The sequence below is a fragment of the Melanerpes formicivorus genome, unplaced genomic scaffold, assembly GCF_026170545.1.
Source record: "Melanerpes formicivorus ecotype bairdi unplaced genomic scaffold, bMelFor1.0.p_v2 SCAF_2508, whole genome shotgun sequence".
Taxonomy (NCBI): Eukaryota; Metazoa; Chordata; class Aves; order Piciformes; family Picidae; genus Melanerpes; species Melanerpes formicivorus.
The window spans coordinates 9,803-31,447 of NW_027144859.1; the positions used below are offsets into that span (position 1 = coordinate 9,803).

The 21,645-nt window shown below is 47.4% G+C and overlaps 1 protein-coding gene across 1 annotated transcript; it reads left to right on the top strand.

Annotated features, from left to right (window-relative positions):
- The first annotated feature begins 5,394 nt into the window (after positions 1–5,394).
- LOC137461534 (epithelial membrane protein 1-like) lies at positions 5,395–21,638 on the top strand. Its single transcript, XM_068171236.1, has 5 exons — positions 5,395–5,573; positions 17,390–17,507; positions 18,913–19,015; positions 19,124–19,264; positions 19,897–21,638. The coding sequence occupies exons 2-5, from the start codon at positions 17,430–17,432 to the stop codon at positions 20,058–20,060; spliced, it is 486 nt and encodes a 161-aa protein (XP_068027337.1). The 5' UTR covers positions 5,395–5,573; positions 17,390–17,429; the 3' UTR covers positions 20,061–21,638.
- The last annotated feature ends 7 nt before the right edge of the window (positions 21,639–21,645 follow it).

Sequence of the window (21,645 nt, forward strand, 5' to 3'; positions counted from 1 at the left end):
CATGTGGTCAGTGAGAGCCATTCCAGCTCTGAGCTGCTGCAAATAAACTCAGAAGCTGGCCCATAGTGTGACATGTACAGATGTTTCCTCTTTCAGAAGGGAACTATGCCTCTAACAGTCACCCAAATCGTTTCCCTCTTTGTCAGGGAATGAAAAAGCAAACCTAGAGATCATCCTCTCCCTTCTGCCATGAAACAGCAACAAGAGAGGACATCTAAGCCTCCTGCCAACCCTCTGCACCTTGGTCATGGCCTTGGAGCTCAGAGGCACATTCCTTATTGGCTGTATCACCCATGATGTTCAGCCCTCTCTGCCCTTCCCTGACCTTGTCAGTGCCCAGCCTACATTTCCATCACAGCTACATTTCCCTGTTTTCCTTTTCCCCTCCCTTCTCACTATGCACCTTCCCTAGCAATCCTTCCCTGAGCTTTTCTTTCAGTTTAGTTGAATCAGTGATCTTCCTGCATGCCTTGTTTATATGTCAGGTCCCTTGCAGTCTCTGCCATTTATTTTCATGCCACAGTTAGCCTTCATGCACCCTCCAAACCCCGTCTCTGGTCCTAACACTTTCTCAGGACATAAACATTGGCTCTAAGGAGAAAGCCCAGCAAACCTTGAGTTGAAAACACATATGCAAACAGCCCATAGGAGCAGCAGGTAAACAAAAAGGTGGTCCACTATCAAACCTCAATACAAATGGCACTTGCCCTTGCCTTGGCCTCTTAGCCAAGGTCTGCAGTTGCAGTCCAGGAGGCATGAGGATGTTGCAGCTAATTCTCTTTGTCAGCACTGAATGAAAGGAAAACAATAAGGCACTGTCAACTCATGCCATTTCTTGGTGCTGGCAGAAGTGTTTATTTTTTTTCTCCACTAACATGGTAAAACCTGTTAGTGAAGCAATGAGCAGCTTGTTCTGCACAGCACAGCAGCCACAGAAGGCAAAGGTTGAAATGAGCCAGGAGCAAGAGAAAGCAGTGATGAAAACCTCCCTGGTTGCCAGAGAGGCCTTCATGTGGAGAATACCACCAGCCACCAGCTCTTTTAATGTGGCCTGGGAGTTGCTCTTAGGGAAAGCAGAGCTCAGATGGGTTTGCTAGGGCAAAAGTACCATTTACACACTACATATTATCTTCAGCTGGGATGTTTCCAGTGGGTGGGGAAAAAAAAAAAGAAGAGGAGATTGAGGCTGGAAGAGACCCTAGAGATCATCTAATCCAACCTCCCTGCCCTGGGCAGGGACACCTCTCAACTAGACCAGGTTACTCAAGGCCCCATCCAACCTGGCCTTGAACATCTCCAGGAAAGAGGACATCCCCAACCTCTCTGGACAATCCATTCCAGAGTCTTGCCACCCTTGCAGTGAAGAATCTCTTCCTTTCTTTGTGACAAACCCCTCCTACACAAATGCTATAAACTCAGGGCATTTTCAGCTTTGTACCTGCCACCCACTTTCGAAAGGTCAGTCTGTCAGTCCTTAGTGATTCTGGAAAACTCAGATGTAGAGCTTTCTGTAGGTTTTGTTCTTCAGAAAGTTCACCAAGGTACATCATCCCTGCCACCAAAAAGAACCCCACCAAACAACAAACTACCAAGAAACAACCCAGAGAAAACTCAGGCTGTGCACAAGGCAGAGTTACATCTGTTCAGTTCTGACTGGAATCCACTCCATTTCTTTAGTACCACTGAGTTTGTCAAGTCAGCTTCCCTAAGTAGTGGAAGTCTAGCAGTCCTCGGGGGGACAGGGACCTGACAAGACACATTAGAGACATGACTAAAATCATAAAGGTGTGACTTCCAATATCTGCTTCTTCAGAGCTGAGTGAAGCTATAAATAAAGGCACCATTGCCCTTTCCTCTCTGGTGAGGGAATGCTCCCACTGGAAACCCTGCAGGGGCACACGTGACAAATGCAGTTTATCGTATGGCTCCAAGACGTGCCATAGGTTTCTGCAAAATACTGTAGCACATGGATAACCCCAGGATACACACACAAACACTCCAGTTGCACCACTACAGAGCAGTATGAAACTTGTTGGTTTCTATTTTTATAAACCCACACTGTTAGCTCAGGCTCAACCCCACCTTCTCCGTGTTATGACAAGCAGACAAGCAGCAAACACCGTGGAGTGTATCACTTCCACCTGTCCTGCGACCAGCCAGCAGGAGGTTGCATGGAGTAAAGAGCACATATAAAAGGAAAGAGTTTAAGTATCTTTAGGTGGAAAGTCATGTTGTTTAGGCTGGGAGGGCTTAATATGCATTTTGAGTTTGCAGAGTGTGATCCAGAACAGTGTGTTCAAATAATAGGTTGAATTCTTGTTGAATTTGTACTTGAAAGCATCTCAGGGAGCATGGGAACTGAGCTACAGACCTCTCCCAAGCACAGCTTCTGGCATCTGAAGAAAGTGCAGAGAGCCCATGGCCTATGTCCCCTGGCACCCCTCTCTCTAGAAGCAATCTGTTCTGGATGCTTCCAGCCAAGCCTCACCGTGTTTCCCCAACTCCTAACTCCACACCACATCTTCCACTCCTTATCACCCATTCCTCCTTTGATCTGGGCTTGCGAAAGCTTAATGTTTGTTTTATCTAATGTCACTGCAGATGCTCACCTTGTACCACCAAAAGCTACTGTTCATGCAGTAGTGATGTCTGCAGATCTGTGGGGCATGGCAAAGAGAGCAGACTTACAGCAACTGCAAGCTGTTTGCTTGGGAAGGGCTTCAGCAAAGGCATGGCACATGCTGGAAAGCTTCACCCTCTCATCACCACTGAAATGCCAGTCCAGATTCCCAGAGCTTAAATTCTCATGGCTTTGACCTGACTACCTCCTGTTAGTTTGCTGTAGGCAACCAGAAAAGCTTGTGAAATGAGAGATGTTTGGGTCAAGAGGCACCAAATATTATGTTGTGGGGCTCTGAGGCAACTCAGCTTTGCATGTCAAACTGGCAGCATGCTTAGGACTTTTGGATCCTGATGAGACCTTTCATGTCATGGGTTTTCTACTGCTACCTGCCCTGTGAAAACCATACACCCTAAAGGGAGAAGTTGCCAGAAGCACACAGAAAGACCTGTCTCTTCCCTAGGTGGGTGGGTAGAGCTGGCTCTCCATCACATATATATAAAGGCTTATTGAGCTAATGCTTCATCCACAGAAAGACAGCAACAGAAAATATGACAGATCTTAGCAATGTCAAATATTCTCCTACCTTTGTCTCACTCCCACCCTGCCTCCCTATCCAGATGCAAGGTGGAAACACCTTAAAGAGATACCAATCCGCTCTATGGAAGCTGAGCTCTCCCCTGACCTCATCATAACCTGATGTTAGGGGGACACCCTCACTTGCTTAAACATCATCTTGTCCTCCTTGCTTCCAAGTAGGAGCAGCTGTTCACACCTTTGTTTGCTTGACACTTGCTGTTACCCTTTTTCATACCTGGCTTGACAGGTAGAGCAACAGGGATGAAGCCAGTTGCTGGCAGGGTACCAGTGCTCCTCCAGGGCCACAGTCACAGTCTGTGTGTCTTGTCTATATACTTTTCTTTACTCTGCTGGCTAGGCACCCACATTTCCAGATGGAGAGCAAAGAAGCAACACTCCTGTGGGCGAGCTGCTGCTGACGCTGCAGAGCCCCACTGTCTCCCCACGAAGCATCCGATGCTGGTCATTGTCTGACCTGGCCTCCCAGGCTAGAGAATAATGAGTACTAAATGAGTTTGTTCTTTCTAGACAAATTATGCTTTGTCAGTCACAGGTCACTTCATACCCATCTTGTTTGGGGAGCTCCATTGTTGTTGCCTCACGTGAATGTCATTTAGATGCAAATGTTCTGGCTGATGGGTCTCAGGTAAGTGTTTCTGCTAGTGGTCAGGCAGCTGCCCTCTGGCAGGTGGGCAGTCACTTGTGAGCAGGTCTGAGGCAGAGGATGCTTCAACACAGCTGAACTCTGGTCTAGAGAGTCTTCTTTGGGGCTGTACACCCCACGGTTTTGTGTGGAGCTGAGCATTCCTCACTCCAGTAAACTCTGCTTGGGGGAACAGGGAAGGGCAAATAGACAGTGCAGGCCAGAGGAAGTGCCAGCTTCTTCTGCAGGGTAAGCACATATATTTTTCTTTCCCTGGATATCGTATTAAAGTATAGAAGCACATTCTAACCCTCAGGTGTTAAACATAGGCTTATTTTATCCTCAGGGAACAAAAATCTCTCCTTTTTTCCCATTCAGTGGCAAATTTCCCATGGGTTTGTCTGGCCACCCATGGGTTTGTCTTTGCCCACCATTGGTGTCACATTTGCTACTGTTTTATCCATGGATCTGTTTGTCAGTAGGTTGCTAGAGTCTAAAATTAGACCAGACACATATCAATAATACCAGATAGAAGGAATAATCCGAAAAACAGCAAGACCTTTTCACCTGTATAGACTTCAAAGAACATCAGCTTTGCCTTTCAAACTAAGGCAATCCAGCATCCTCCTCATTAAAAGGGGAAAAGCCTTTGCCAGGTATTTTAGCAGTATATCTTTGTCTCTTTCTGGGCCTCTGCAAAAGCAAGCTTGGTTCCCTGCAGTAGCAGATCACCAATTCTACCACAATGCGGATCACATTTTAACCTGGATGCTTTCTGACAAGTGTCTTCCCCCTTTACCTACATCTCAAGCACATCCCTACTGTCTTGCCTGTAGCACCCACGAGACAACTACACCAATCAGCTCTCTACAAATCTAAAGGGTCTATTTTTATACTTCTTTAAAGTGACAAGAAATACTGACCTCAGGAAACTGTGAATGGCCAACTCCTTAATTCATCTTCTTTGCCTGATCTCCCTCTATAGAAGCTAACGACCCCCACCTGTTTACCTTGCTTACAGATCCACCATCAGCCTAGAACTGCATTTTGAGCATCTCGGCTTCTTGTTATATTCCCCCAAATCTTGTCCATGTTAACCCCAATTTGCATGCCCCCACCTCTATGCGGCAAGAGGAGAGGATGAGGGTGACTCACCCAGCCTCGGGATGTCCCTTGCCAACCGATTGTTTGTTTGCTTGACTGTATTGTTGAAGTCCCGTTGCCACAGTTGTAACTATACATTTTTTTTTCCTCTCTCTCTCTCTCCTTTTTTTTTTTAATATGACTATTTATGTGACAACCAGAAGTTCAGTTTTACAAAGAGATGCTGTTGTGGGCCTCTGTTACTCAGCTGGCTCAGCGTCAGTCCTTTTTCCAGGCTGTGGTCTCTGCACTGCACACTGAGTCAGAGGCAGCCCTGCACAGATTTCTTTGAATTGTTGGTTTCCTCCCAGCGACTCTTGACTCCCTGCCAGCAAAGCAGGGCGTAGCTCATTAATTTTTTTTCTCTCTTCCCCCCCTTCCCCCTTCTCGCTCTCTTTAAAGGCAGACTGATTCATAGTAACTCCTTTAAAATAGAGTGGAAAGACACCACCCTCCCGCACCACCGGAGGAAACTTAAACCACCAGCAGGTCACTCCCCTTCATTACAGCTCTGCGCTCCAGGACACCAGCCCTGCAGCCCGGCACTCTCTTGCTCCACAGGTGACAGGACCAGCCTCAGTCCACACGGTAAGACCTGGTCTCCCCAGCGTTGCTTCCCTTACTCTCAGCTGCTCCCTTCACCCAGCACCTCCAGCTTGCTTTTCTCCTCTGCTCCTCCACTTCTCTTCAACTTGGCACATGAGCTGGCTAAAGGACGCACCTTAACCTTTCAGCTTTAGCTTGAAATCCAGCTGTGTTTCGGGGCAAATCGACGCTGCGAGGTACCTTGGTTGCAACCATGAGCTGCTAGCAGCTGCAGTTAGTGTTGCCTCCAGGGCATGTGCAGCCAGGGCGCAGGCACAGCGTGCCCAACCTGGGCCAGCCCCGACGTAGGAGCTGCCGCACGCTTTTGGAGTAGCATTGTTTACAACCGTGGGACAACGCCTGCTTGGAGTTAGGGCTGCTGGCTCAGTGTTTTTGGCTCTCACTTGCCTTTTTCTGCATATCTCTCTTCCCTCCATCGGTAGTTTTCTAGGCTTTAATTTTAAAGCAAGACCAAATGATTCCAAGTGAAGATTGAGAGGCCTCAAAGGTGGAGACTTCAGGGTGTAATGGTGACGACCACTCTTTTGTGTTGGGGTTCTGGCTCCTGAGGCTGAAGCCAAGCCCCAGTTCTTAGGCAAAGCCACAGGATGGGTAGAAATGCGTGCCACGCCTTCCTCGGCAGCACAGCCCCTGCGTGAGGAGCGCTGAGAGTTGCAGTGGGGCAGCGGTGAAATTGCTTAGAGCACAGCGGGGTGGGATTCGGTGGGGGGGAGGGACTGATGGACAGTGTAAGTCTGCAGAGACTGTCAGTTTTCGTAATTCACCTGTCTTTTTCCATGCCATCACCCCCTCCCTTCCTCCCTCTTCTTCACTAGTTCCCTCACTTCATCTGTGCTGTATCTTGTGGTCAAATCTGAACTGTTTTTGAGGTCTGAGAAAGGGAGTGCAGCAAAGCGAGTTTGCTGGCACCAAGCTTTGGTTCGTTTTGCAGGAACCCATCCCGCCCCTGCAGAGTTTTGTGTGTCTGAATGAGACTGAGACAGTATTTAGCCCAGTCTGTCCCGGAATGGTGGGGGCTCGGGCTGGTACTGTGGACAGTTACTAAATGAATGACCAAGAAGCTGAACTGAACTGAACCTTGTGGCAGAAGTATGGATTTTGGGAATTTTGAGGTCCTCTCTGGCCCTATTACTTGTGGCTTGGTCATGCAAGGGTGGCTCTTGCCTGAGAAATGGCTGTGTTTGGGTGGTGGGGAAGCTGAGACAGTGAGCAGTCAGCAATCAGTCTGGGCAGGCAGTTATTTTGGAAGTTTTAATTTACTATGACTAGCAACAAAATTGGTTTGCCCCCCACAACAAATTAAAAAGCCATGTCCACAGAGGAACTTTCACTCAGAAGCTATGAATTCCTCAAGTCACCTCAGAGAGCAGCTTTGCCCAAAAACTGCCCACTTGACATTTCTGGACAGAGTGGGATTCTTTTGTGAGCAAACATACAAGAGGGAGCTAGGCATGAAGGAGTGTGAAAACTTGGAGCCTATTAGTTACTGTTCCTATGATAACAGAGGCTAAAGCAGCTGGGTGCCTCTGCCCAGCCCACCTCCCACAGCTGCCAAGCCTTGGGGCTGTGTGCACTGTGAGAGTGCAGGCTTAAAGGCAGCTTGTTTCTGTTTGCTCCTTTGGGGGTCAACATAGGAAAAGGATCGAAACTGAGGTATCTTACTGACACTGCAGTGCCTGGAAGCACATGCTGACATGCACCTCCTTCATTACACATCCACCTAAGGAGTTCCTCCTAGTAGGTTCCCTTGGAAGCTCCCCTCAGCTATGAGTAACCATTCAAACACGTGGCACGCAGTCTGAGCCATTCATCCAGGCTATCCTGTGAGAGCTGGGCATCTCCACTAGGCACATTTCATCCCATGGTAGACACTTGAGAGAGATGGACACATTGATAGAGGAAGGACTTAGGAATTTGGGGTGAAATGCTCAGTTTTGGGCAAGTGCCCCAGAGCTGCAGGATTTTTGGTGCTCCCCAGTGCCCCGCTGAGGACACAGAGCCCTGGGCTTGGAAAACTGGCCCTGCTAGTCTTTGAATTTTGCAGTGTGCAAGCAGTGCAAGTGCATTGGAATTACTGCTTGGTGGCCTGGGGTGGAGCAGAGGTTGTGTTTTGAAACAGTTCTGGAAGATCTGCTGATAACAGCCAGTGGTTTTTTGATAAAAGACCCACCTCGGGGCCTTGTTTATAACGAGATGGAGAAGATTTGCCACAAGCATGAATCCTTCTCTCTATTCATCACCCTGCCAGCTGCAAGGCTGGCACATGACACCCAGTCTGTGCCTGCTTGAGTTTCCTCAGAGCTAAAGCAGGAGTGGTGGGGTACAGCCCACTCTCATGGGACTTCACAGACCCCATCAACCCCATGTGGCAGCCATACCACCCCTTCTGTGGCACATTTCCACTTGCTCACCTCCCTAGTTCCCTTTGGCTTGGGTGCTCTCTTCACAGGGTGGTGAAGGGCAAGGCACCTGATCCCATGCTGGGATTTGCCCTCAGATGCTCAAGTGCCCCAAAAGGCAAGAAACAGCACTGCTGGACCCCTTTGATCTCAATGGGCCCCCTCAACAGGGAGGTGACAGCATTGTTACCTGCAGGCTGCAGGGTGTGGCACTCCTGATATTCGCCACCCCCCCCCCCACCCCCCCCCCCCCACCCCTTCTCCTGCAAAAAGAAGGAATGAAAAAGGGCTAAAAGATGAGGTTTATTTACCCTTCCTTCAAGGCAGGGAGAAGTAAAGGACTCAGAGGTGCTCTTTTACACCTCCAAAAGCAAGGGCAAGGAAGGAGATTTCCTGCCTGAAGATGGATGCTTAGTAGTTCACGGTTCTGTGGGTCTTTTCAGCTGAGGCAAAGCAGCATGCACAGAGAAGGAGGCTCTTCTCCATGGCCCTGCTCTTTTGACAATCCCTGCCAGGGCTGATAACTAATAGCTAGAGTCCTGTAATACTGGCCCTGCACACATGTGCTGAAGAACTAGCTGCAATGTGACTGTGCAGATCCTCTGTTAGATCCAGTCCACACCCAGTCATGCCACAGCATGACACAGGGGCCAGCAGCAGTTGCCCATATGAAGTGCCCAGAGGGAAATCTAGAGTGCCTCTTTTCTTCAGCTGTTGCACTGCAAGGAAGGCAACAAAGCAGAACATCTGGGGGCAGCCATCTGGAGCATACTTTCTTCAAATCCTTCTGGGATGGTTTTGGAAATCACCTTCTTAGTTAGAACAACTGGACAGTGAATGAAGGAAACTGGTTAGATTTGCAGTTCTGCACACTCTCCTTCTCCTAAACCGTTTGCAGCAGGGCAGAGAGTACGTGGAAGCTGCTCCCTGAATAAGACCAAAGGGAGCCAATACCTTGTTATGCAGGTTAGCTGGGACAACTCAGCTCCAGAAACCGCTTTTCCCAATAGACTGACCAGTTTGACAAGCTTGTAACTCAGATCTATCCCCTTTCCCTTGTGAAACCAGTCTGTATTGTAGGCATGGGGAGACATTGGTGATAAGAGTCCAGGGACAGATCTTGGGCTTGGTGATTGCCAGCCATGCAAAGAAACACAATGAACTATGAGCACTGGAGTGGCCAATGGCAGGTGAGCAGTGACTCATGTCCAAAGCTGCTCTCTTGTGACGTGGGGCCATCTGGCAATATCTTTGGATTAGAGGATATCCAGGGTGAGGACCTTCACTATCCTTTTGCCCTCACAGGGCAGTGTCCTCAAGCCAGGAGAGTTGTGAAAGCAGCTGCCACAACTAGGTCCAGTGTCCACATTCTTCTCATTCTGGAGAGATAACGCCCCTATAGGCCCCAGCAAGCCTCTTGGAAAAGAACAGTGAGATCCATGGGAGCAATAAGGAAGAGCTGCAAAATGATTAGAACTGGAAGCAGGCTGGTCAGGTGATTGCTGAAGGGACCACTACTGAAAGCTGGGCGTCTAAGACCGGTGCAGCCGCTGATTGTGCCGGCTCAGGCAGCTGAGCCAGCCTGCCTACTAGCCAGCCTCTAGCAGCTGCAGCTAGGACGGTGTGGTGTGCCCTGACAACGTGAATACTTTATGCCTCGTGGAAAGCCATTTCCACATGTAAGATGAGCTAGAATGACCCTTACAGGCTTCTGCCAGCCCATACTAATCGCACCAGTAAGAAGCCCTTTTGAAGGCAAATGGTCATTTTACTTCACAACCACCTTTACCCCACCCTGCCCAGGGAACCAATCAACTCCAGGCTGCACAGCATCCTCTTGCTTCTGCTTTGTACTTGTGCTACTCCTCCTTCCAGTCTTTCACTTGTGCACTGTGGGCTGAAAGAAGGAGCTATCAGAGAATTTTGCAATTTAATCCTGCACAACCTTTTCTAAACTGGCTTGCAGGAACAAAGTGTGAGGCAAACTGACCCAAATTCTGGTACTCTTTAGTTGCCTGAGTCACATTGACCTCCAAATCTCATCGTCTGTACTGGAACGTTCAGGGGTTTTACAGTCTTGAGAGAGAGGGATGCAATCTGATCAGGAACCAATTCTTTATCAACATTGCCTTGAAAAAGGGGGGAAAAAAGAAAATCATTACAGAACTTTCTATGCAAATCAGAGAATTGTAGGCTTAATTTAAGAATGCAGCTAAAAGCACAGCTGATGCAGGCTCCACAGACCTTCCACCTCTAAAAGCTGTAGCAAGGAGGAAAAGCAGAAAGTACCACCAGACATGATCTGTGTGCTTTTGCTCACACCACACTGTAGCCTGAACTGTCGTGTTGTAGCTGTGAGATAGTTTCTTCCATGTGAGTACTGCCAGTGTCAAAGTCTCATGGATCTGTACACATCCATAAGGAAGCCATAGAATCATAGAATTGTCAGGGTTTGAAGGGACCCCAAGGATCATCTAGTTCCAAACACCCTGCCATGGGCAGGGACACCTCACACTAGAGCAGGTTGCTCACAGCCACATCCAGCCTGGACTTAAAAACCTCCAGGGATGAGGCTTCCACCACCTTCCTGGGCAACCTGTGCCAGTGTCTCACCTCCCTCATGGGGAAGAACTTCTTCCTAACATCCAGTCTGAATCTACCCACTTCTAGTTTTGTTCCATTCCTCCTAGTCATGCATGAGCACACATGCAAAGAGCCACATACTCCTACATGGTCCAGCTCTGCTCAGAGAAGCCACAGATGCACATGCCCATTCGCAGAGGGAGCTGTGCAGGGCTGCAGATGCACATCCTTTACACCACAGTGTTGCTGTCAGTCCTCCCACAAGTGTTTCTTACACTTCTTAGCATCTTGTTCTGAACCCCTGCAAGTCTCAGCAACTCTGGTGTCTCATTAACCAGCCCTGGGACCTTCCAACACTCTAAGGGTTGAGTATCCTTCCCACTGTACCTCCAAAGGTGAGGAGCATTGCTGTCTTGCTCAGAGCATAGCTTTGAGGTCCCTTTCCTCTCCCCTCCCTCTCACTCGCCACTCAGCAGTCCCAGCTCTTCTTTGGGGTGTCTAGTGTGAGGAGTGACAGTATTTCCCTCCAGCAGCAGCTGCTGGCTGCCTGCCAGGCCCAGGCAGCCGTCGCTTCCCCTTCTTACTACCAAGCGAGCTTTGGAGTTTCAGTTGATGTTGTCACGTGGCCGAGCGCTCGAGGGCGGTTTCTTTTGGAGAAAATGCCAGTTTCTCACTGTCTGCCCTAGGAGCTCTGATATTTCCCCACTCTTGGATGAATCATAAGCATGAGAGCTGGAAAACCCTCGTGTGTCATCTTTCGTGACTCCCCTTTGTATCTCTCAGTGAGTGGAGGTTCGTTACCAAGGGTGGATCCCTCAAGGCTTTTCTTGTCCCACAGAAATGATTCACATGCCAGGGCTTTACTGCTCCCCTGGGAAGGTAATTCCCCTGATCCCTTAGAGACCATACCACCAGGAAATGCTTTCCAAGGACCAGACAGAGTCTTTCCTTTAATTGAGCTTATTTTCAGTCGTAGCCCTTCAGGCTGCTCTACACTTTCTTTTTGCTTGACATCATCTGGCAATTTTACAGCCTTGCTGTGCCCCATGCAGTCACCCCAGACACCACCCAAGCAGGCACAAAATCTTCTCTCTGCCATAAACCAGAGGATCCAAAGGTCTCTGTGTACCCATGAACACCTCTTGCCCAACCCCTTTCCTGCACACGTGAAATATCTCTCTAGAGGCAGCACTTTACTCATCCACATGTCTATAAAAGGTAAATTGCGTCAGACTGCTCTGGCAAAATGAGGTTATCAATAGCAGTGCTGGCATACAGTGGTTTGTGAAAGTCTGGAGTCAGCAAGAACTCTGGATTCAGGTGGATCTGAAGCAAGAAATGAGCAAGGTATGAAAGCTAAAAGATCCTTCCCTGTGGTTACTTAAAGTTGTCATAGTAACAAAGTGACGGCTCCGAAAGCACCATACCACCAGCATATCACAGAGATCTTCACACCTTTGCATCTTGCCAGATAGGGGTTCGTGCTTGTATTGCACATGATGACACGGCCTGCAGCTGTAGCAGGGCAAAGATGCATTGAGGACCTCATCCCAGTCAAAAAACAGATCTACAAATCCTGCAGAAGGTCTTGTCCCACCTTAAGGTTTCCCTTACTGGCAGCATCGTGGCATCATTGTTGCATGTCTGTTGACTTTACGCTGTGGAATGCACACATGACAGAGGTAGCAGGTTGTGGCTGTCTCAAACAGTATCAAATAGTTTTCATTTTCTGTCCCATCCTCTTCAATTTCCCTCTTTCTTTCCAAATGGCCTTGTCACTGGCTCGAACCACTAGTATTCCTGGTGTGACTGTGCCACTTCAGACAGTGGCCAGGTTCACATTCTTTCTCTAAATATTGAACTACCATCATCAGAGACAGAGTGCCAGGTGAGACAGACCCCTGGTCTGATTTACTGCTGCATTCCTCATATTCTGTGGTGGCAGCTGGGGAATTTCTTTCATCTCAGTCGATTTCAATCCATGGAGGATTTTGTTGACGTTCTGGCCTGAAGCATTTACTTTTCCCTGAAATAAATCCTTCCTTTGTTGAGAAATTGAATGTATCCTGAGTTTTAGAGGAATCAGTGGTCACCAGGGTGCCCACAGGTGGTGTGATTTAATGTCCTCTGCTCCCTGGATACTGTTGGCTAATATATATTATAGTGGCTCAGTTCTCCTCTCAGCCTAGCATCTCTCACAGTATGCCTCCACCAAGTCACCCAGGGAGAGGTAGTCCCAAGCAGGAACCTCAGCTCACAGAAGAGAATGGGAATGAAAGTCAGATGAGCTTCACTGCTTAGGAATACTTCAGATCTGGAATATTTGTGATTCAGTGGAGAGTGCTCTGATTTTTTTTCATCCCAAACAATCCAATCATTCCTACAGAAACATCCTGTACACTTAACCCTCAGTGCACTTTCTGCTAGAAGCAAAGGGCCACTGCCTAATCTGGCTTAACCTCTTCACCAACCAGCTCCCCTTATTTGAGAAGCTATACCTCTGGCCTGTGTCATATCTCCAAGTGGCACCTTGCATTCCATCCTGATACTTTGCTAAGCAGCAAATCAAACCCAAGGACACACTTCTTGAGATTTGCTCTCAAGATAGTGGGATCAAAGCACTTCAGTAGACAGGGGTGATATGGGTGGCCACACTTTGCCTGCTTGAGAAGACTTGGCCTTAGTTTTTAATAGATAGTGCTTGCCTGCTTGAACTTGAAGCAGGGTGCAGCAGACCTGTGTGGCATTGCTCAGTGTGTGTACTCTTGAATGGTCGGAGAAATAGTCTCTACAGAGATAAGAGTCTGTCATGCTTATCAGTAGGCTTTCTTTTCTTTCTGTCTTTTTTTATGGTGCCGAAAGCTGCTATGGTGATTGTTATTCATGGTTATTGTTGGTGTGGCTTGTTATTTCTCCACATCCATCATCCAGGAAAAGGAAACTTGGTTTGCTGTCAGCAGTGCAAGATCTTCTCTTGACTCACGCAGGCTGTTCAACAGGTGTGTGACCTTTGCCTTTTCCCCGCCAGCCTGTCCAGTGTCAGTAGTCATTCTGCTCTCATGTCTCAGCAACGTTTTCCTTGGCTTAGTGAGGGTTTCTTCTCTGGAAAGAGAGGCTTAATGTAGGATTCACAATCTGCTTCATTGACTGGATCTTAAAAATAGTAGAATGGCTTAGGCTGGATGAGACCTTAAGGATCATCTAGTTCCAAACCACCTGCCGTGGGCAGTGACACTTTCCACTAGATCAGTGTGCTCAAACCCCCATCCAGCCTGACCTTGAACACTCCTAGGGATGAGGCATCCTCAACCTCTCTGGACATCCGTTTTCCAGTTCCTCATCATCCTGACAGTAAAGAATTTCTTCCTAATGTCTAATCTAAATCTGCTATCTCTGTTTACTCCTTGTCCTCTCTCTACACTCTCTGATAGTATCTCCCCATCTTTCCTGTAGGCCCTTTTAAGTACTGGAAGGCTGTTCTGAGGCGTCCTCAGAGCCTTCTCTTCTCCAGGCTCAAAAATCCCAACTCTCTCAGCTTGTCCTCACAGAGGAGGTGCTCCAGACCTCTGATCCTCTTTGTGGTCCTCATCTGGCCCCACACAAGCAGGTCCATATCTTTCTTGTGCTGGGGACCCCAGAGCTAAATGCACCAACAGTGTTCTGAACATTTGCAGGGCTAAATAGCTGTGGTTTTGGGAGCTTTGGGGTGAGTCAGTGGAAAAAACTGGCTGCTCTAGAAAGGCTAAGACTGACTCATAGCTCAAGAAAAGCCCAAAGAGTGCCAAATCCAGCTGCAGTTTAGGTAGGGGAATGGGAGAAAAGGCATTTGCATGCAACTGTGTCCTACTGCTCCAGCAATGTGACCCCACCCTGTAGCAGAGAAAGATGTCTCACGCTTAACAAATGGAAAGAGTATCCTGTCAGTTCCCAGTGCTCTGCCAGGTTCTCAGTCTAGTGGGAGGAAAAGTCCATGCCTGTAGCATTGCAGTATCATCAGAGGCAGAAATGACATTCCAGTGCCGTTTGTTCACCCACTTGCCCCTCTGGGATTGTTCTTTAGTGTTTTATTTTAAAAGGGCAGGGAGAGATGAAGGAAGGGGAAAGGGAATGAGTAGAGAGGGAGGCTTGTGCTTTAGCTCACAAAGAATCAAAACTGAGCACATATCCCCCAGGAGAGTTTGCATTTGATACTGTGTGTGTTCAGGGAGAGGTGCTGACGTTCTCAGGAAGTAGGTGCACAGAAAGCACCTGAACTAACACTGCTCTCAAACTGTGTGAGAATAGGGCAGAAAAAGCAAAGGGAATAAAGGATTTGGGGGCTTTATTGGTGTATTGGTCAAATTTCTGGGTGTGGTTTGGGGGTTTTCAGATTAAAAAGTAGCACTTATCCCTCATTTTCATTTCTGACTACAAACAAACAATTTAAAAGGACTGTTCTAGTCCTCTGGGCTATCATGAAAGTAGGGGTTTAGCCTTTCAAGTATAGGGATGTTCTGGTTTTGTGGTTTTTAAATCCTCAAAAATAATCAGCAAAAAAAAAGCCCCTGCTGAATTAGTTCTTAAGGAGGCCATAGAAAAATCATTCATCTAAGACAGAAGAAAGTTTTGCCACTGTTCAATAAAGGTAAATTTCAGAGCAGGTGTATGCATGTCAATGCACTGTAATGACAAGAGCACTCAGTACAGTCTGTCTAAAGCCAAAGTGATCACAAAATAGGCTGAATAATAGTTATAAAGGATGGGAAGATTTGGCTCAGAAGCTCTATTCAAGGCACCTGCTGCAGATACATAACTTTGGCATGTGACAGCAATAGCTTCTCAGCTCATGGTACTGTGGTGATGTTCATATCAATTGCTGCCCTGCATTTTGAAACCCTCACTCTTTTTGTGGTTGGTAGAGAGAAGGGGTTTAACACTCATGTCAGTTGTGTTCCCATGTTAGCCCATATGTAGTATTGAGAACCTGAAGTAAAAAATAACTGTCACTACAGTAAGAAAGGAACTCCTAAGAGGGCTGTATTTTATCCATGATCATCCCTAAGGGAGATATTGTGATAAGAGAGGGCTTGGTGACAAGGCCATCCAGGTAAATCAAGCCCTAGAGCATGAGGAGTTTAAGACACCTCAAAGCAGACAAGCAAGCCCAGCTTATGCTCAAGAAACCAGAGCTAAACACCTCGAGAGAGTATTCCTAGCTGAAGGAAACCTCTCAGTGGACATGTTCTTGCTGAGGAGATAAGACCAATCACCAAACCTAATCTGTCTTTCTAAGGGGTGGCCTCATTTCAGCGGGAGGAGTGACCTAACAGAGCTGGTTCCCTGAGATTCCACACTCAAGGAATTCCTCCTGGTATCAGCTAATGCTGAACTGGACAAAAAGCCAGTGATGGAGAAGCCTGTCTGCCTGTTGAGGTTTGGGAAAGTGTATCCAAAGCAGTGCAAGAAATAGCTGCAGCGTTTTACAGGAATACACTCCCACACATGGCCACCCTGAGAGGAAAGACAGAAGTGGAGAAGGAGGAGTCACTGAGTGGAAAAAAATCAAACCACTGCATTTATGGCACTTTGCAAAGCCTTTTGTTACGCTTTGCATGAAAGACTTTGTAAAATATAATTGTGTTGTTCCATGACAATGTTTACCACACCCTGTACAAATGGTGACAGCATCAAACGTTACCTGAGTCACCTGCACCAAAATAACTTGACAGCTAACATTAATCACATGGATGATACTACTTTTCAGTACTAGCACAACCCAGGGAAAGAGCCACACAGCCCTGTAGAACTTTCTAGGAAGCAGTTTTTCACTAGCCACAGAATGGGATCAGTAAACTCTTGTGCCTGATTTCTGTGGCTGTACTGCATGATTACAAGTAGGTGCCTGGAAGCATGAGAAATATACTCATTCCCTTAGTGTGAGTTGTCTGCACGTTTAGATTTGTTCCTTGCATTTCATGTTTTCAAGGGAGAAGGCAGCAGCCTTAATGGAAAGTACTATGAAAGCTATCTGAAGCACATTGCCTCTCCTTTGCAATGATATGTTCAACACTGACAGGGAATCTCACAAGAAGACTAAAAGCTTGCAGGGTACAGAGGCAAAAACAGAAGCCCCAGCCAAAGAGTAATTTGCATTACAAGAGAACCTTATCGCAGTAATAAAGTGATCTGCGTGCCTCAAGTTCTAAAAAGGAAATGGGCAGTTTTCATGGCAAGCCTAAGAATCGTCCTCTTCCCCAGAACACCTCAGTGGCTTTACAGTTCTGCTTATTCTCTTCTTCACGTAATGGAGCAAGTAGTGGTAACCTCCTAGTCCGTTCTTCATCACTGCTCAATACCTAATGCTCCCAGGAACACATGGTCCTCCACCCTGCACTACTGATCCATGTAATCAGACCAGCTGAAGGAGACTGTGCCATGAGACAGAAAAGGAGACCAGGAAAGGAAAACTTCTCTAGACCTCTGTGAATCCTGTGGGCAAAAACTCCTCTTCCTGGAGTGTAGACCTAGATTATGTCATTTTTACTTCACGTAACCACACATCAAATGAAGCAACCTCTGTACGTACTCAGGCTAATTTTAAAATGCCCCCAAGCTCTACATGTCCTTGCAGACTGGCTCTTATAGGCTTTATTTAACCTCTTGAGCAACTCCCTCTTGACAAAGATTTTTGAAAGGTTTTAGTGATGAGGTTTTTTTAGTGACTGCATGCGTCCAGAATGGATGTAAGATCAGCTTTGTTTTCTTGCATATAAATAAAGCTTGTAGTAAAGCTACCCCTTGATTAAGCCACCTCCTCCCTCTGTTTTTGTCTTCCAGAGCTCCTCGTATCGGTGACACTACCTAGAAGAGACCCAAGATGTTGGTGCTACTGGCTGGCATCTTTGTGGTGCACATTGCCACTGTCATCATGCTCTTTGTCTCCACCATTGCCAATGTAAGTATAGACTGCCCTGGATGATGCCTTCCGCAGCTGCAGCCAGCCTGACATGGGAAAGGGTGGGCAGGTGCTCAGGTCTAGAGGCGAGGGACACTCACAGTCATGAGAAAACATTCAAGCAGTGCTGGGTGTACTCAGGACACAGAAAAGCAGCTGGCATGGTATAGGAAGCAGCCCCTGCTCCCAAACCGCAGAGCCAGCAGCACCACAACATTCATCTAAGAGAATGCAGCGAGGGGCAGAGGAGATCAGCAGATGACGGTTCCGAAGAGCTATTTATCCTCGCATCTGGAGGCACAACTGGGCGCTCCGCCGTGCCCGTCTGCGTGGCGGGCAGCACGCCGAGGCCTGGGGCTAGGGCGGGGGCCGCCAGCGCTACGGCCGCTGGGCAGCCCCAGCGGAGGGGAAACCCGGGGCGAGGCTGACCCCTGGCGGTTCTGCGGGGGCGGCGCGGCCCTGTTTTCCCCCCGCCCCCCGGCACCTTTTGGTGGAGCGGATTTCGGGATAGGGCTCTCGCTTTCTCGCCTCTCCGTGCTCTCCTGCTGCCTAGGACGGGGAGCAGGACGACATAAGCAATTTCCCCCCTAAGACGGGAACTGATTTATCATAGAATCCTTTCAGTTGGGAAAGACCCTCGCAATCAGAGTCCAACTATTAGCCCTACTCTACCAAGGCCATCACTAAATCGTATCCCCAAGCACCACATCTACACGGCTTTTAAACGCATCCAGTCTTGGTGACTCCATCGCCTCCCTGGGCAGCCTGTCCCAATGCCTGACAAGCCCTTCAGTGATTCTTTTTTTGTTCTTTTCCCCCTAATGTCCAGCCTAAACCTCCCCTGGTGCAGCTTGAGGCCATTCCCTCTTTTTGTATCACTAATAATTTGGGAGAAGAGACCAAAACCCACCTCACTACAACCTCCCTTCGGGTAGTTGTAGAGAGCAATAAGGTCTCCCCTCAGCCTCCTTTTCTGCAGACTAAATAACCCCAGTTCCCTCAGCTGCTCCTCATAAGACTTGTTCTCTAGGACCCTTCACCAGCTTAGTTGCTCTTCTCTGGACCCATTCCAGCACCTCAATGTGTATTGTATTGAGATGCCCCAAACTGATCACATTACTCAAAGCATGGCTTCACCAATGCAGAATACAGAGGGATGATCCCTTCCCTGGTCCTGCTTGACTTCCCCAGTGTTTTGCCTGGACCAAATGCCTCCTGGCTTTGGGAACCTGCATCATCTCCCACCTGCTTCAGCTGTTGTTCTTCTGCCCACACATGCTTTGTCAGCTCTCTGGCTGGTGGAACGTGGGCTAGTCTTGCTGTCCTTGCAGTTTAGTCTGACAACTGGCCAAAAGAGCAAGGAAGCTGCCCTCCCTCTTGACACAACTGTTTCATCGTGTTTCAGGTTTGGATGGTGGGTTCTTACGCCACAGAAACAGTCTCCTCGGGACTCTGGCTACTGTGCAACAGGACCTGCGATACGCTGCCAGTCAGCAGTGATGATGAGGGTAAGTTATGTCTGCATATTCCTTGCAGTGATCAGTTTCAGGATCTGGGTGCACAATACTGGGACTGAGTCCTGAACCTTCTCAAATCTATTCCCTGTGTGTTCACAGCTGCCCTCAGAGCCACGCAAGCCTTTATGATCCTCTCGATCATTTTCTCCGTCATTGCTCTCGCCATGTTCATTGTCCAGCTCTTCACCCTGGAGAAAGGCAAACGTTTCTACATCACTGGAGCCATCATGCTGGTTTGCTGTAAGTATGCACACCTTGTGATGGATTTGTTTGTGTGCCACTGCCTCTGCAAGCCCAAGTAGCCACACATCTGCCCCACATGGCCATCAGGGAAGGCTGTCAGCCAGCTAAATGTTTCCAGTGACCAAATTCTTTTGTGCGTGTGACAAAACAAAGCACTGAGGAATTGGAAAGTGCTGGGTTGTTGGTGTTTTGTTTTGTTTTAAAACTTTGTACAATGAAAATGTTTCCAAATTGTCATTAGAAAAGCCCAGGGGATTTTGCAAAATACCTTTTGAAAGACAACAAAAAGGATTCTGGTATTTGGAAGGGGCAAGGGAATAAAGTTAGACAGCTACTGCTCCTCCGATTCTACACGTAGCACCAAACTGTCTGCGGATCTTATTGCTGATTTCCTCCTAACAAAGGTTTATTCCCCATGGCATCCACTAAACAAGCCCCAAGTGTCTTATGTCATCATCTTTGCAAGAGAAATTCTCCCATAAATAAGCCTAATGGGCAGCAGCCTCTCTCTCATGGCACAAGATGTACATTACAACCTCAGAGGAACAACAGTACTTTAGAAGTCCTGCAGCAGTGCTGGTTTCTGTGTATTTTTCAACTCTCTTTTCCTCTTTTTTTTTCCCCCACAGGGATGTGCATTCTGATTGGAGTCTCCATTTACACAGCTCGGTTCACAGGAGTGTTCAGAGAGTTCGAACGTCCTCACCATGGCTACTGCTTCATATTAGCCTGGATTTGCTTTTGTTTCAGTTTCATCATTGGCATTCTCTACCTTGTTCTTAGGAAAAAATAAGCCTGATGGGAATCCAGGGGAGAGGGTTGGCTACTGGGAACGGGGAAGAATTGCTCTGCTGAGAGAACTATTGGGCCGATAGACAGAAATGGCCACTATCATCACCACTGCCACCACCACAGAAAAATCACTAACAAAGCTAGAACCTTCAGAATGCCCTTCACCAAAAAGAGGGAGAAACAGCTCCAATTGATCTAGCACTCCTGGGGCTGCTGCACCAGAAATCTGCAAGTGACCCAGACAGCTCTTCTCCTTTTCTGCAAAGTCATGTCAGATCGTCACAAAGCTTCAAGCTCAGCAGTGATGATTGAAGAGCACCACAAAAACAAGGGCTACATCTCTTTCCCTTCCTAGAGCCCTTCTCATTTACTTTTTTGGTGTGCCTTGTGGGTTTGGGCAGTATGAGGCTTATGACCCCTTTTTGTCTTTTGAAACATATGGGATGGGCCTTTTTGTTACATTTTATGTATATATATATATGCACATATGTGAAAGCTAAAGACATCAAATTGAGAAGCAATAGAAATCAGACTACATTCCTAGTAAAATGTCTACAGAAATAAGGCAGCAATATTTTTTTTGGCTGTTCTGTTTATTATTTGATATTTCCATAGCTGAATCAGATGCATGTAAGAAGGGCAAATCCACGGGTGTGGATGATGGACAGAGACAGAGAAAGAGAGAGAAAGTATGGAGATAAAGATACACAGGGACTCCTAATTACAGAGCATGAAGTTGCTCAATGATGCACAAGCAGGGAAGGAATCACCTGAGTGTGTGTCTACACTGAAATCTTCTGTTCAGCTCCACAACGTGGTAACAGCCCTGCAAAATGGCAGATCTTTACTGACACAGGTCCTTACCTGTAGGCAGGGTGTTTTTCCCACATAGTCATCCAGTACATAGTATTAACTGAACCTTGCGACACAGCTCATCTCCAAAGCGAGTGATACTAGAGCACAGAGGAGATGTACAGAGGAAATGTAATGAGAGGTTAGGAGAAACGAGGCAGAGCTTGTGAGTTCTGCTCTTCAGGGCTGCCCAACCTTAGGCCAGTCATTTAACCTGGTGCTTTTTTCCATCTGCCCAATCCTTCCATTAAAACTATACCTACCTCCCAGGGTTGCTGAGAAATTTGGAGTCGGCTCTGTAACGCAAGGTCCCCATGCGAAAGGCTGGCAGGCAGGGGAAAGTAGGGCACTGCTGCTGCTGCAACCCACAAGTTTCTGTCAGCTCAATGAATCTCAGTCACTAGTGGCATTTGTAAGGGACAAAAGGTCAAAACTTCCTGTGATTCCATCCACAACTAAAAGGCAGAGATCATAAAAAAAATCTTTTCAGGTGCAGATTGTGCATGGATGATATTTACACCCTCCCCCCCTCCTCTCTCTCTTTCTCTCTTTTCTGTTACATTTTCATCTTTTGTAGACTTTATAAATTTGGTGGATCTATTCTAGTACTGTATTTTGCTGTTTCATTAACAAAGGTTATTTCATATGTAGTCCTTGTAAATATTTTGAAATGTGTATTTTTAACCTTGAGGGTAGAAAAATAAAACCTAATCCCCTTTATAATAAAGAGGTTT

Bases quoted from the DNA above. Each gene is read 5' to 3' on its own strand.
- LOC137461534 (XM_068171236.1), top strand. From the start codon at position 17,430: ATGTTGGTGCTACTGGCTGGCATCTTTGTGGTGCACATTGCCACTGTC. The intron at 17,508-18,912 runs GTAAGTATAGAC...ATCGTGTTTCAG, and splicing joins TTGTCTCCACCATTGCCAAT to GTTTGGATGGTGGGTTCTTA. The intron at 19,016-19,123 runs GTAAGTTATGTC...GTGTGTTCACAG, and splicing joins AGTCAGCAGTGATGATGAGG to CTGCCCTCAGAGCCACGCAA.